Consider the following 16,498-nt stretch of genomic DNA (forward strand, 5'->3'; position numbering starts at 1 on the left):
TACCGCACGGCAAGTGGTACCGGAGTGCCAAGTCTAGGTCCAAAAGACTTCTCAACAGCTTCTACCCCCAAGCCATAAGACTCCTGAACAGCTAATAATGGCTACCCGGACTATTTGCACTGCCCTCCCACCCCATCTTTTTACGCTGCTGCTACTCTGTTAATGATTTATGCATAGTCACTTTAACTCTACCCACATGTACATATTACTTCAACTACCTCAACTAGCCGGTGCCCCCGCACATTGACTCTGCACCGGTACCCCCCTGTATATATACAGTGGGGGAAAAAAGTATTTAGTCAGCCACCAATTGTGCAAGTTCTCCTACTTAAAAAGATGAGAGAGGCCTGTAATTTTCATCATAGGTACACGTCAACTATGACAGACAAAATGAGAAAAAAAATCCAGAAAATCACATTGTAGGATTTTTAATGAATTTATTTGCAAATTATGGTGGAAAATAAGTATTTGGTCAATAACAAAAGTTTCTCAATACTTTGTTATATACCCTTTGTTGGCAATGACACAGGTCAAACGTTTTCTGTAAGTCTTCACAAGGTTTTCACACACTGTTGCTGGTATTTTGGCCCATTCCTCCATGCAGATCTCCTCTAGAGCAGTGATGTTTTGGGGCTGTCGCTGGGCAACACGGACTTTCAACTCCCTCCAAAGATTTTCTATGGGGTTGAGATCTGGAGACTGGCTAGGCCACTCCAGGACCTTGAAATGCTTCTTACGAAGCCACTCCTTCATTGCCCGGGCGGTGTGTTTGGGATCATTGTCATGCTGAAAGACCCAGCCACGTTTCATCTTCAATGCCCTTGCTGATGGAAGGAGGTTTTCACTCAAAATCTCACGATACATGGCCCCATTCATTCTTTCCTTTACACCAGGGGTGTCAAACTCATTTTTGCTCAGGGGCCACATGGAGGAAAATGTATTCCCAAGTGGGCCGGACCGGAAAAATCATGGTATATATAACTTAAAAACAACAACTTCAGATTGTTTTCTTTGTTTTAATACGATCAACATACAACATAAAGCTGGAGCCTGAGGACAGTGTGTCCAAAATAGTACAAGCACAACATCACTATTAATCATAAAACACGTCAAGTTTATTTGAAAATTCTAAAGAAAAAGAACACACAAACACACAATGCCTCAGTGATTAACAGAACTGTTTCACAGATCACAGAACTATATCAGGGTGTCATTTCTCAGGCAGAAATGTAGATAAAAATAATGAAATCCTGTTCCCCAAACAAGTGCAAGAACCACAGAGTCAAGAATAGGTTAAATATACAAATAAAATAAAATCAATTAAAAACAATAGCACATCAACATAAAAACATATAAACATAAATCTGAAAGCGTTGCTCAAACTCCCGTAACAGTCCCGTTATTTTATCTTTGATCCGCTTCATGTCTGCCACATGTTGGGTCGCGCACACATTTTTCAGACAGGGGAAGTGAGCTGCATCACCACCGGCAAGTTGGATCTCCCACAATGACAGCTTCAACTTGAAAGAACGTATGCTGTCATAATACTGCGTGACAACTTTGTTGCGCCCTTGCAGCTGTTTGTTCAAGTTATTCAGGTGCTTTGTAACATCCACCATAAATGCAAGGTCCTGCATCCATTCTGCGGAATGAAATTCTAACACTGGTTTGCCCTTTTCTTCCATGAACTGTTCAATTTCTTCTCATAAATCAAAGAAACGCCTCAGCACAGCACCTCGGCTTAACCATCTTACCTCAGTGTGGTATGGCAGGCCATAGATGTGGTCTTTCTCTCTGAGAAGGCTGTCAAACTGACGGTGATTCAGACTTCTGGATCGGATGAAATTAACAGTTTGGATGACCACCTTCATGACGTTATCCATCTTTAATGACTTGCAACACAAAGCCTCCTGGTGCAAAATACAGTGAAAAGTCAAAAAATCACGTCCTCCATTTGCAGATTGCACTTTCTCTCTGAACTTTGTCACAACGCCTGCTTTTTTCCCGATCATTGAGGGCGCACCATCTGTAGCCAGGCTGACAGCGCGGGACCAGTCCACTCCGACCCTGTCCAGCGCGCCGACGAGTGCGGTAAAAATATCAGCTGCTGTCGTTGTATCTGTCATCGGCACCAACTCCACGAACTCCTCGGTGACGGTCAATGTGTCATCAACTCCGCGGATGAAAATGGCCAGTTGTGCAACATCTGTAATGTCCGTGCTTTCATCAATTGCAACCGAAAACGCAATAAATGACTTTACTTTTTGCTTCAACTGGCTGTCCAAATCCACTGAAAGATCGGAAATCCTGTCTGCAACTGTGTTTCTTGTCAGGCTGATATTTGCAAAAGCCTGCCGCTTTTCAGGGCACACAATCTCCTCTGCCTTCATCATGCACGTTTTTACAAATTCACCCTCACTAAATGGTTTTGAAGCCACTGCGATTTCATTAGCAATGAGGTAGCTAGCTTTCACTGCAGCGTCACTGATGTCTCGGCTGTGAGTAAACACAGACTGCTGTTTCTTCAGACCCGCCAACAGTTCATTCACCTTCTCTCATCTCCGCTGTCCTTGAAAGTTGTCATATTCGTCGGCATGAAGACTCACATAGTGGCGACGAATGTTTATATTCTTTCAGTACTGCAACATGCTCTGAACACACCAAACATACAGCTTTCCCATTCAATTCCGTGAATAAATAGGATGACCATTTTTCTTGGAACACTCTGCACTCTGCGTCCACTTTTCTCTTTTTTGACAGAGACATATTGGGGCAATGAGGGTGCCAAAGCACATAATGTTAAAAGTAGAAGCCGTAATAAATATCGCGGGCAAAACAAAGTAGCTCATTGGCTGCACGTGCTTGACCTACTTGCTCTGCCCCGGTATAAACAGTTTGCTTGCTTAACACAATTGCTATTGCGCCATCCAGTGGACGCAATTGGAACAGCAGTTTATTTTATTGGAAAATTGCAGCGCATTTTTATACTTTACAAAAAAAAATAAAAAAAAAGAAAAAATTTGGTTGGTTGTTTAAAAAAAAATATATATATATTATTTTTTTCGAAATCCCGCGGGCCGGACGTTTGACACCCCTGCTTTACACGGATCAGTCGTCCTGGTCCCTTTGCAGAAAAACAGTCCCAAAGCATGATGTTTCCACCCCCATGCTTCACAGTAGGTATGGTGTTCTTTGGATGCAACTCAGCATTCTTTGTCCTCCAAACACGACAAGTTTAGTTTTTACCAAAAAGTTATATTTTGGTTTCATCTGACCATATGACATTCTCCCAATCCTCTTCTGGATCATCCAAATGCACTCTAGCAAACTTCAGACGGCCCTGGACATGTACTGGCTTAAGCAGGGGGACACGTCTGGCACTGCAGGATTTGAGTCCCTGGCGGCATAGTGTGTTACTGATGGTAGGCTTTGTTACTTTTTTTCCCAGCTCTCTGCAGGTCATTCACTAGGTCCCCCCGTGGGGTTCTGGGATTTTTGCTCACCGTTCTTGTGATCATTTTGACCCCATGGGGTGAGATCTTGCGTGGAGCCCCAGATCAAGGGAGATTTACAGTGGTCTTGTATGTCTTCCATTTCCTAATAATTGCTCCCACAGTTGATTTCTTTAAACCAAGCTGCTTACCTATTGCAGATTCAGTCTTCCCAACCTGGTGCAGGTCTACAATTTTGTTTCTGGTGTCCTTTGACAGCTCTTTGGTCTTGGCCATAGTGGAGTTTGGAGTGTGACTGTTTGAGGTTGTGGACAGGTGTCTTTTATACTGATAACAAGTTCAAACAGGTGCCATTAATACAGGTAACGAGTGGAGGACAGAGGAGCCTCTTAAAGAAGAAGTTACAGGTCTGTGAGAGCCAGAAATCTTGCTTGTTTGTAGGTGACCAAATACTTATTTTCCACCATAATTTGCAAATAAATTCATAAAAAATCCTACAATGTGATTTTCTGGATTATTTTTTTCTCATTTTGTCTGTCATAGTTGACGTGTACCTATGATGAAAATTACAGTCCTCTCATCTTTTTAAGTGGGAGAACTTGCACAATTGGTGGCTGACTAAATACTTTTTTCCCCACTGTATAGCCTCCCTATTGTTATTTTATTTTACTTCTGCTCTTTTTTTCTCAACACTTTTTTGTTGTTTTATTCTACTGTTTTATTCAAAATAAATGCACTGTTGGTTAAGGGCTGTAAGTAAGCATTTCACTGTAATGTCTGCACCTGTTGTATTCGGCGCATGTGGCCAATACAATTTGATTTAATTTGATTTGGAGGTGTACCTGTGGATGTAGTTCAAGGCCTACCTTCAAACTCAGTGCCTCTTTGCTTGACATCATGGGAAAATCTAAAGAAATCAGCCAAGACCTCAGAAAAAACATTGTAGACCTCCACAAGTCTGGTTCATCTTTGGGAGCAATTTCCAAACGCCTGAAGGTACCACGTTCATCTGTACAAACAATAGTACGCAAGTATAAACACCATGGGACCACGCAGCCGTCATACCGCTCAGGAAGGAGACGCGTTCTGTCTCCTAGAGATGAATATACTTTGGTGCGAAAAGTGCAAATCAATCCCAGAACAACAGCAAAGGACCTTGTGAAGATGCTGGAGGAAACAGGTACAAAAGTATCTATATCCACAGTAAAACGAGTCCTAAATCGACATAATCTGAAAGGCCACTCAGTAAGGAAGAAGAAACTGCTCCAAAACCACCATAAAAAAGCGAGACTGCGGTTTGCAACTGCACATGGGGACAAAGATCGTACTTTTGGGAGAAATGTCTTCTGGTCTGATGAAACAAAAATAGAACAGTTTGGCCATAATGACCATCGTTATGTTTGGAGGAAAAAGGGGGTGCTTGCAAGCCAAAGAACACCATCCCAACCGCGAAGCACGGGGGTGGCAGTATCATGCTGTGGGGGTGCTTTGCTGCAGGAGGGACTGGTGCACTTCACAAAATAGATGGCATCATGAGGAAAGAAAATGATGTGGATATATTGAAGCAACATCTCAAGACATCAGTCAGGAAGTCAAAGCTTGGTCGCAAATGGGTCTTCCAAATGGACAATGACCCCAAGCATACTTCCAAAGTTGTGGCAAAATGGCTTAAGGACAACAAAGTCAAGGTATTGGAGTGGCCATCACAAAGCCCTTACCTCAATCCTATAGAACATTTGTGGGCAGAACTGAAAAAGCGTGTGCGAGCAAGGAGGCCTACAAACCTGACTCAGTTACACCAGCTCTGTCAGGAGGAATGGGCCAAAATTCACCCAACTTATTGTGGGATGCTTGTGGAAGGCTACCCGAAACGTTTGACCCAAATTAAACAATTTAAAAGCAATTCTACCAAATACTAATTGAGTTTATGTAGACTTCTGACCCACTGGGAATGTGATGAAAGAAATAAAAGCTGAAATAAATCCTTCTCTCTACTATTATTCGGACATTTCACATTTGTCAAATAAAGTGGTGATCCTAACTGACCTAAAACAGGGAATTTTTACTAGGATTAAATGTCATGAATTGTGAAAAACTGAGTTTAAATGTATTTGGCTAAGGTGTATGTAAACTTCCGACTTCAACTGTATGTGATCAAATTGACTATGTTAGGACAGTATTGGTTGTTCTAGGCAGGCTGAGTTGTATATCTCATTTTCCCTGGTCTTCAACTGTATATTCAGTACAGTCCTAGTCCATAAAGACCCTCATATATCACATTCCCATGCGGTAGGCGGACCTGCTGGAGACTGGAGAGGTTAGGTCATGCTGATCATCATACAGTGCATTCAGAAAGTATTCAGACCCCTTCCCTATTTCCACATTTTGTTACGTTACAGCCTTATTCTAAAATGGATTAAAACATTTTATTTCTCATCAATCTACACAAAATACCCCATAATGACAAAGCGAAAACAGTTTTTTTGAAATGTTAGCAAATGTATAAAAAATTAAAAACAGAAATACCTTATTTACATAAGTATTCAGACCCTTTGCTATGAGACTCGAAATTGAGCTCAGGTGCATCCTGTTTCCATTGATCATCCTTGATGTTTCTACAACTTGATTGGAGTCCACCTGTGGTAAATTCAATTGATTGGACATGATTTGGAAAGGCACACACCTGTCTATATAAGGTCCCACAGATGACAGTGCATGTCAGAGCAAAAACCAAGCCATGAGGTCGAAGGAATTGTCCGTAGAGCTCCGATACAGGATTGTGTCGAGGCACAGATCTGGGGAAGGATACCAAAGAATTTCTGCAGCATTGAAAGTCCCCAAGAACACGGTGGCCTCCATCATTCTTAAATGGAAGAAGTTTGGAACCACCAAGACTCTTCCTAGAGCTGGCCGCACGGCCAAACTGAGCAATCGGGGGAGAAGGGCCTTGGTCAGGGAGGTGACCAAGAACCAGATGGTCACTCTGACAGAGCTCCAAAGTTCCTCTGTGGAGATGGGAAAACCTTCCAGAAGGACAACCATCTCTGCAGCACTCCACCAATCAGGCCTTTATGGTAGAGTGGCCAGACGGAAGCCACTCCTCAGTAAAAGGCACATGACAGCCTGCTTGGAGTTTTCCAAAAGGTACCTAAAGGACTCTCAGACCATGAGAAACAAGATTCTCTGGTCTGATGAAACCAAGATTGAACTCTTTGGCCTGAATGCCAAGCGTCACGTCTGGAGGAAACCTGGCAGTATCCCTACGGTGAAGCATGGTGGTGGCAGCGTCATGCTGTGGGGATGTTTTTCAGCGGCAGGGACTTGTAGACTAGTCAGGAGCAAAGTACAGAGAGATCCTTAATGAAAACCTGCTCCAGAGCACTCAGGATCTTAGACTGGGGTGAAGGTTCACCTTCCAATAGGACAACGACCCTAAGCACACAGCAACGACAACGCAGGAGTGGCTTTGGGACAAGTCTCTGAATGTCCTTGAGTGGCCCAGCCAGATCCCAGACATGAACCCAATATAACATCTCTGGAGAGACCTGAAAATAGCTGTGCAGCTACACTCCCCATCCAACCTGACAGAGCTTGAGAGGATCTGCAGAGAAAAATGGGAGAAACTCCCCAAATACAGGTTTGACAAGCTTGTAGCGTCATACCCAAGATGATTCGAGGCTATAATCCCTGCAAAAGGTGCTTCAACAAAGTACTGAGTAAAGGGTCTGAATACTTATGTAAATGTGATATTTAGTTTTTTATAAATTGGCAACATTTTCAATAAATGGTTTTTGCTTTGTTAGAATAAAGCTGTAATGTAACAAAATGTGGAAAAAGTAAAGGGGTCTGAATACTTTCTGAATGCACTGTATGTCTTACGACTATGTCAAGGGCAAAGCATGTGAGCGGAGTTGAGCGGTTGGAAATCCATGAAAAGGTGAATGTAAGAAGCGCACATAATTTCAAATAGGCTACATGTCTTATTAAACAGCATATAAACACTCTAAATAGGTCAGGAGCCAGACAGGGAGCCTAAGAATGAATTCAAATGAATTATTTAGGCTGTATTTTTTCAATTATTTCAAGGCTATAGCCTACAAATAAATATATATTTTTAGCATTTGCGAGTGCGACACAATAGGCTGGTAGGGACATAAAGGGCTCAGCATTTAAACAACATTTAGTTGTATAATATCACTATAGTCTATAAATTGTGCATATAGGCTGTGACTTACTTAGAATTAAATTCAAATTAAATGAAAAATGACTTAATAGTGCCTTTGAATTCATTTTTAGAATTAATTTGGCCAGTCTGTGGCTTCAGGCTCATGCAATAGTGCCTGGAGAGCAGCCCAGCAGCGGAGAATATCCTCTCCTCACTTGCAGAGCCACCGGGCATGCTAAACACCCCTTTGGACACTCTTGCCAGGCTGGGCAGAGATGCCAAGTTGTTTTTTATTTTAGGCAAAATAACCCAATCAAAACAGAAAGGTCCTTGAACTTGGGAATATGCCAGGCCTATTGGGCCAACATTTACTATTGCCTATTGTATAGATAATAGAACAAAAATGAACTAAATGTTTAAGAGATCAGATTTTTAGTTTATAAATACTTTGCTACAATGACACACTTAGTTATCTGCCCACCTCGTTCCTTTCTTTTAGCTTGTGCACGTAGTAAGTACCCCATCATACTTTCGGATAACTGTCTTCAGATTCCACAATGATTCTTTAGATCTGGACACTACATTGACACACTCTTGCTCTTGGTCCTCATCTTTGTAAGTCACCTTGATTTAGCACCTAGTGTGTTCTATCAGTTTCTTCATGAAAATATATAGCAAACTCCATGACAGTAGCTAAAGCATGGGGCTATAGCAACACACAAGTAGACTACAAATGCATGCTGGGCATGCCCTGATCTCATGAAGTGAGCGCTACTGGAGCGAAATTGGAGCGGGCGAGAAGGCCAACGCTCCAGCCTTTGGGAATCTCGCTCCGCGCTCCAGTCAAATTGGGCACACTCAGATCCTCGCTCCACTCACATACTCTGGTCAAGGGCAGTCTTTAGAGGGATGCTTTAACCATGTAAAGGGATTATATGCCTAGTGGTAAGGATTGGACAGAGATGACAGTTTATTGCTACCAATACCGTCCTGTCATACACCCTCTCGCAATCTGACAGTTATTCTGGAGAGAAAAGTCACTTTTTCTCTCCTTGTTATGAACTGAGAGAATGGCTGTGTGTGTGTTTTCACTCCAAATTGAACAAATGCCAGTAGCAAGTGAGTAGCGGACGGCCCAACTGGAATCTTAACCTTGAGAATTAATCAGATCACGTAGCATTGAGGTACACAAAGTGCCCTTGCCAGTTGCCACCCAGTTCAAACAGCTGTGGGAAGCATTTGATGGAAAAATCCATTTAACAGCGACTGTGGTGGATGTGCAGAAAAAATAACAAAGACAAACAAAACCGTGCAAAGGCAAATGAAAAGGCCAAACTGTCAAAGAACTGGTCAGACATGGATGGATGCTTTGTTCATTATAGTAAAAGTCACACATTCCCTCCGGCTCTGAGATTTACCACCTCTGATCATGTGGAGAAAAAGAAGCCAGGGCGAGGGGGCTTTAGCTAAGACAGGATTTCTCTTTATCCATAGCATCCAGGAACTACCTGACTGAGACCCAGTGAGCCTTACTCAGCTAAAGAGTGGCTTTAGAAGTTGGATTAATTGAGCAGCCAGAGATTTAGAAACTTTGCCCAGAAGAGGAAAGGAGAAGAGGTGGGAAAAAAGTTTAGTTCAGAATAGATTTGAGTCCGTGCTAAATGGCAAAGCAGCAGGTCTCCAGAGCAGGAGGGTCGTTGGGTTAAGAATATTAAAGATTACAGTGAATCAGTAGGGGCAGCCATGAGAAAAGTCATTCAGACGTTTTGATAGCGGCCCCTTTCACCCTTTTCATATTATGAAGCAGCATAATGTAATTGTGACAAGTTACATACAGTGCGGGAATTACAGATCCCTATTCAATTTCCCCCATTTTCAACGCCCTCACTTAGTTCAGTTGCGATAGGAGGAGATCAGTGGGACAGGGACCTTACATAATAAGGGGAGGTGGGAGACAGTGTTCATGATAACTGACATGATAACTAGTTTGGTCCATTGAGTGCTCTAGAGTTTGGTCCATTGAGTGCTCTAGAGTTTGGTCCATTGAGTGCTCTAGAGTTTGGTCCATTGAGTGCTCTAGAGTTTGGTCCATTGAGTGCTCTTAAGTTTGGTCCATTGAGTGTTCTAACGTTTGGTAAATTGAGTGCTCTAAAGTTTGGCCCATGTGCTTTATCCTCTATGGGCATAACCCCTACTCCATCTCACTTAGCTACCCCCACCTTACACTCTTAGAAAAAAAGGGGCTATCTAGAACCTAAAAGGGTTCTTTGGCTGTCCCCATAGGATAACCCTTTGAATAACTATTTCTGGTTCCTGGTGGAACCCTTTTGGGTTTCATGTAGAACTGTTTCTACAGAGGGTATGTCTTTTTCGTTATGTGTCAGACCCCAGTAAGACTGGCTGTCGCCATTGGCGTCGGCTAATGGGGCTCATAATAAATCAAATCAAAACAAAACCCTTTTTTCTAAGAGTGTAGCTAACTGAATTAGCATTGCTACTTCTGAAGTAACATTAGAAGCACTAATTCTTGCTTTGCCCTTCACTAGAATTAGTCTCATATTCCTTAAACTAATTGCACCTATTGAACTAAACATTTATGTAAATTTTTGTTGATTACATGCATGTCCTTTGTGTTGATGTGCCCTCCATTTTAAAGCAATTTCTGATGCAAAATGTCATGCAATTTATGTTTCTATTGATTTGACATTGTTTATGGCAGGGATCATCAACTATATAGATTCAACTGCGGGCAGATTTTCTTCTTGAGCGGATGGTCGTGGGGCCGGAAACATAATTACAAATCATTTGTATACTGCAAATTGACAGCAAAATCCCAAACAGATATAATATTTGACTAAAACATAATAATTTCGAACCTTGCTTACATTTGTATACACGTGTCTCTCTATTATGCTTGGGAATACTTGGGAACATATTTCCAAAATTAAAATCAATTGGAGCTGATTTCCTGGTGCTTTTACAGTCTTACATGCTGACCAGACCCCGCGTCACCTCCCACACCAGACACGATCAGGACACGCAGGTTGAAATATCAAAACGAACTCTGAACCAATTATATTAACTTGGGGACAGGTCTAAAAGCATTCAACATGTATGGTGATTTAGCTAGCTAGCTTGCTGTTGCTAGCTAATTTGTCCTGGGATATAAACATTGGGTTGTTATTTTACCTGAAATGCACAAGGTCCTTTACTCCCAACAATTAATCCTCAGATAAAACGGTAAACCAAGTTCAGGCTTCCTTCAGGCTTCTTCTTCTTTGAACTTTATATGTCGGTTGGCAACCAACTTTAAGATGCATTACCACCACCAACTGGACTGGAGTGTGGACCTCAGTTCATCTTTCAATCCCCCACGGGGTATATGCTCCTAAAAACCAATGAGGAGATGGGAGTGGCGGGACTTGCAGCGCGTCGAGCGTCACAAATAGAACCAGGTTCTATTTTAGCACCTGGCCACGCAGACGCGTGCGAGCATTGTGGGTGCAATGATTGAATAACATGTATGTGTACATTTATGTTGCAACGCTCGCGCATGCGACGTGTCCGGTCTGGTCAGCATGTTATGTCCAACAATGAAAATTCATTTGTTTTTATTTTATTTTGCTCAGAAATCTTCTCCCCCTCTCCTCTCCTCACTCCCTCTCTCTTCTCCCCCTCTCCTCACTCCCTCTCTCTCTATCCCCCTCTCCTCACTCCCTCTCTCTTCTCCCCCTCTCCTCACTCCCTCTCTCTCTATCCCCCTCTCCTCACTCCCTCTCTCTTCTCCCCCTCTCCTCACTCCCTCTCTCTCTATCCCCCTCTCCTCACTCCCTCTCTCTTCTTCTCCCCCTCTCCTCTCCTCACTCCCTCTCTCTTCTCCCCCTCTCCTCACTCCCTCTCTCTTCTCCCCCTCTCCTCACTCCCTCTCTCTTCTCCCCCTCTCCTCACTCCCTCTCTCTCTATCCCCCTCTCCTCACTCCCTCTCTCTTCTTCTCCCCCTCTCCTCACTCCCTCTCTCTCTATCCCCCTCTCCTCTCCTCACTCCCTCTCTCTTCTTCACCCTCTCCCTCCTCCCATCCACTCATCCTTTTCTCTCCAGGCCATCTACTATGAGACAGGCTTCATGGTGTGTGCCATGCTCGGCCTGCTCTTCATGGTCCTACTGCCCCTGGTCGGCCTCTTCTTCTGTCTGTGCCGCTGCTGCGAAAACTGCGGCGGCGAGATGCACCAGCGCCAGCGGAAGAACGCTGACTGCCAACGGGGCCTGCTCACCACACTGCTCTTCGCCACTTCACTCATCATCACGTGAGTCCACATCCATTAATATCTTATTTTCGAGTACGTTCACATGCACAATAATAATTAGATATTAAACTGATTATGGAAGTAGGCAATAGCCATGTAAACACCTTACTCTGCTTATCTTAATCATAACGTGGTAGAACGTTTATTTTCATTTGTGATTTCTGCATTTATCTAATGGTAGCCTGATTTCAGATGTGTCCATGTAAACAAGATTATTAGGGAAATTGTTATTTTTGCAAAACATGTAGAGGAGAGGGGAAGAAGGGATGTAGCTCAGTTGGTAGAGCATGGCGTTTGCAACGCCAGGGTTGTGGGTTTGATTCCCACGGGGGGCCAGTATGAAAAAATAAAAAAAATAAAAAATTATGTATGCACTCACTAACTGTAAGTCGCTCTGGATAAGAGCGTCTGCTAAATGACTAAAATGTAAATGTAAACATTTAAATCAAACTATTTTATTAATCTGACTATTCACAATAATCGTATTAATGTGTGCATGTAACTGTACTCACTGGTGGAAGTCAACTAAATCTGCGGGGAGGGTTCACTTAGTTCTGGTCCCCTTCTGCCTAAAAGCATTGGACCTAAATGGGTTTCAATTGAAAATGTTGTTTAAACAGGCCTTGGATGTTTTAGGGGGTCTTTGTGCCTCGTCCGGATTATAATCTAGGGAAAACACTGGGTAAATATGAAGGCTACACTAGAAGGTTTGAGCCCGCCTGGTCTACGTCAGTCCTCCTACTGTAAATGTAACACAATAAAACCATACATTAATCACAGTTTATATCAAGAGACCTGGATATCTTCTTCAAAAGGCCAACTACTACGTTTATTATGATAATTTATAAACAAGGTGGGATGGACGTTTTACATAGAGACACAGTGCCTTCAGAAAGTATTCACACAACTTTACTTTTTCCACAGTTTGATGTGTTACAGTCTGAATTTAAAATGGATTAAATTGAGGTTTTGTGTCACCGGCCTACACGCTTGGCCCCATAATTTTAAAGTGGAATTATGAATTTAGACATTTTTACAAATTAATTAAAAATGAAATGCTGTAATGTCTTGAGTCAATAAGTATTTAACCCCTTTGTTAAAGGTGTTTGAAACCCCACCTCTTTAAGGAATACCTGGGATAGGATAAAGTGATCCTTCTACCCCCCCTTACCCCACCCCCCAAAAAAAACATATTGTAAAGTGGTTGTCCCACTGGCTATCATAAGGTGAATGCACCAATTTGTAAGTCGCTCTGGATAAGAGCGTCTGCTAAATGACGAAAATGTAAATGTTATGGCAAGTCTAAATAAGTTCAGGAGTAAAAATGTGCTTAACAAGTCACATAGAAAGTTGAATGGACTCACTGTGTGCAATAATAGTGCTTAATATCCCTTTGAGCATGGTGAAGTTATTAATTACACTTTGGATGAGAAGGAAGCATGTACAGAAGGAAGCCTGTACAGAAAAAAAATGATTACAAAACATGCATACGGTTTGCAATAAGGCACTAAAGTAAAACTGCCAAAAATGTGGCTAAGAGATTTACTTTATGTCCTGAATACAAAGCATTCCAACACAACACATCACTGAGTACCACTCTTCATATTTTCAAGCATGGTGGTGGCTGCATCATGTTATGGGTATGCTTGTCATCGGCAAGGACTAGGGAGTTTTTTAGGATAAAAATAAACGGAATAGAGCTAAGCACAGGCAAAATCCTAGAGGAAAACCTGGTTCAGTCTGCTTTCCAAAAGACACTGGGAGACACATTCTCCTTTTAGCAGGACAATAACCTAAAACACAAGGCAGCACTGGCATTGCTTACCAGTACATCACCTACTGACTTGCATCACTTTAAAAGCCTCAGGACATTACATTTCCAGTGGTGATTGTGAGAAACAAATGGCCAAATGTACTTACAGCACATTATTGGCTAGGCAGTATATATAGCCATATACAGACACAATATAGACGGTATCTGTGGCTTGCCTCTGGCTCTATGCTGGAGGAGAGAGGATTCACCAGTCTTCTGTTCTCTGTTTGATGTTCTTGTCTTTACGGCTTTATTGGAGAGAGAGTGCTGCATTATTAGAAATTCCAGAGTGGAATCCTAGCTGCCCGGAGACAAGTGTCTGAGAGAGAGAAACCACCCAGAGCTCTTATTAAATCTCCACGGCCACCAGGCGAAGACGCCGCAACGATTCTAATGAAGCAATTACACTGAGCACAGGGATGAGGAGGCCGCCTCTCGAGCTGAGGGAAGTGTGTTACCCATAGAGCGCATGCGCACGTACAGCGCATACACATAGTACTCACACACACACAGTGTATTACCAAAAGAGCGCAATTGCTGACAGCTATGGGGCGAGACTGAGACATTTTACAGCGAGGACAGGGGGTGGTATCCCAGAAACATTTTTATTTGAATAAGTAAGTCTTGCAGGCACAATATTAGAGCGGAAGAGAGAGGGTGAGACATAAAAAGGACAGGGGTGGTGTATTACACTATTTCCAAGAACTGTTTGATTGAATGTGAAAGTGTATTTTGAAGGTGTAGGCCTATAAGGCTTTCCGGTATGGATTATAGGTTGGTATGCCAAAGATGTCTTCGAAACGCAGGTGTAGCATCACATTGTGTTTTGTAAAGTACACTATATACAGTGGGGAGAACAAGTATTTGATACACTGCTGATTTTTCTTACAAAGCATGTAGAGGTCTGTAATTTTTATCCTAGGTACAATTCAACTGTGAGAGACGGAATCTAAAACAAAAATCCAGAAAATCACATTGTAATTAATTAGCATTTTATTGCATGACATAAGTATTTGATCACCTACCAACCAGTAAGAATTCCGGCTCTCACAGACCTGTTAGTTTTTCTTTAAGAAGCCCTCCTGTTCTCCACTCATTACCTGTATTAACTGCACCTGTTTGAACTCGTTACCTGTATAAAAGACACCTGTCCACACACTCAATCAAACAGACTCCAACCTCTCCACAATGGCCAAGACCAGAGAGCTGTGTATGTACATCAGAGATAAAATTGTAGACCTGCACAAGGCTGGGATGGGCTACAGGGCAATAGGCAAGCAGCTTGGTGAGAAGGCAACAACTGTTGGCGCAATTATTATAAAATGGAAGAAGTTCAAGATGACGGTCAATCACCCTAGGTCTGGGGCTCCATGCAAGGTCACACCTCGTGGGGCATCAATGATCATGAGGAAGTGAAGGATCAGCCCAGAACTACACGGCAGGACCTGGTCAATGACCTGAAGAGAGCTGGGACCACAGTCTCAAGGAAAACCATTAGTAACACACTACGCCGTCATGGATTATAATCCTGCAGTGCACGCAAGGTCCCCCTGCTCAAGCCAGCGCATGTCCAGGCCCGTCTGAAGTTTGCCAATGACCATCTGGATGATCCAGAGGAGGAATTGGAGAAGGTCATGTGGTCTGATGAGACAAAAATAGAGCTTTTTGGTCTAAACTCCACTCGCCTTGTTTGGAGGAAGAAGAAGGATGAGTACAACCCCAAGAACACCATCCCAACCGTGAAGCATGGAGGTGGAAACATCATTCTTTGGGGATGCTTTTCTGCAAAGGGGACAGGATGACTGCACCGTATTGAGGGGAGGATGGATGGGGCCATGTATCGCAAGATCTTGGCCAACAACCTCCTTCCCTCAGTAAGAGCATTGAAGATGGGTCGTGGCTGGGTCTTCCAGCATGACAACGACCCAAAACACACAGCCAGGGCAACTAAGGAGTGGCTCCGTAAGAAGCATCTCAAGGTCCTGGAGTGGCCTAGCCAGTCTCCAGACCTGAACCCAATAGAAAATCTTTGGAGGGAGCTGAAAGTCAGTTTTGCCCAGCGACAGCCCCGAAACCTGAAGGATCTGGAGAAGGTCTGTATGGAGGAGTGGGCCAAAATCCCTGCTGCAGTGTGTGCAAACCTGGTGAAGACCTACAGGAAACGTATGATCGCTGTAATTGCAAACAAACGTTTCTGTACCAAATATTAAGTTATGCTTTTCTGATGTATCAAATACTTATGTCATGCAATAAAATGCAAATTAATTACTTAAAAATCATACAATGTGATTTTCTGGATTTTTGTTTTAGATTCCGTCTCTCACAGTTGAAGTGTACCTATGATAAAAATGACAGACCTCTACATGCTTTGTAAGTAGGAAAACCTGCAAAATCGGCAGTGTATCAAATACTTGTTCTCCCCACTGTATACAAACGTATGTGGACACCCCTTCAAATGAGTGGATTCGGCTATTTCAGCCACACCCGTTGCTGAAAAGTGTATAAAATCGAGCACACGGCCATGCAATCTCCATAGACAAACATTGGCAGTAGAATGGCCTTACTGATGAGGTCAGTGACTTTCAACGTGGCACCGTCATAGGATGCCACCTTTAAAACAAGTTAGTTTGTCAAATGTCTGCCCTACTAGAGCTGCCCCGGTCAACTGTAAGTGCTGTATTGTGAAGTGGAAGTGGTAGGTCACGCGGCTCAGCCGCGAAGTGGTAGGTCACACAAGCTCACAGAACGGGACCGCCAAGTGCT

General features: G+C 42.9%; 1 protein-coding gene across 1 annotated transcript in view; it reads left to right on the top strand.

The window, feature by feature from the left end:
• Positions 1–16,498, top strand: part of LOC311107544 (prominin-1-A-like) — a gene marked incomplete at its 5' end in the record, with an annotated part of 110,903 nt that overhangs the window by 44,356 nt on the left and 50,049 nt on the right. Inside the window, one exon of the mRNA XM_084150051.1 lies at positions 11,717–11,922. Coding sequence (XP_084006177.1) covers positions 11,717–11,922 — 206 coding nt within the window. The remainder of the gene's footprint in view (positions 1–11,716; positions 11,923–16,498) is intronic.

The sequence above is a fragment of the Coregonus lavaretus genome (genome assembly GCF_964263955.1).
Source record: "Coregonus lavaretus genome assembly, chromosome: 32".
Taxonomy (NCBI): Eukaryota; Metazoa; Chordata; class Actinopteri; order Salmoniformes; family Salmonidae; genus Coregonus; species Coregonus lavaretus.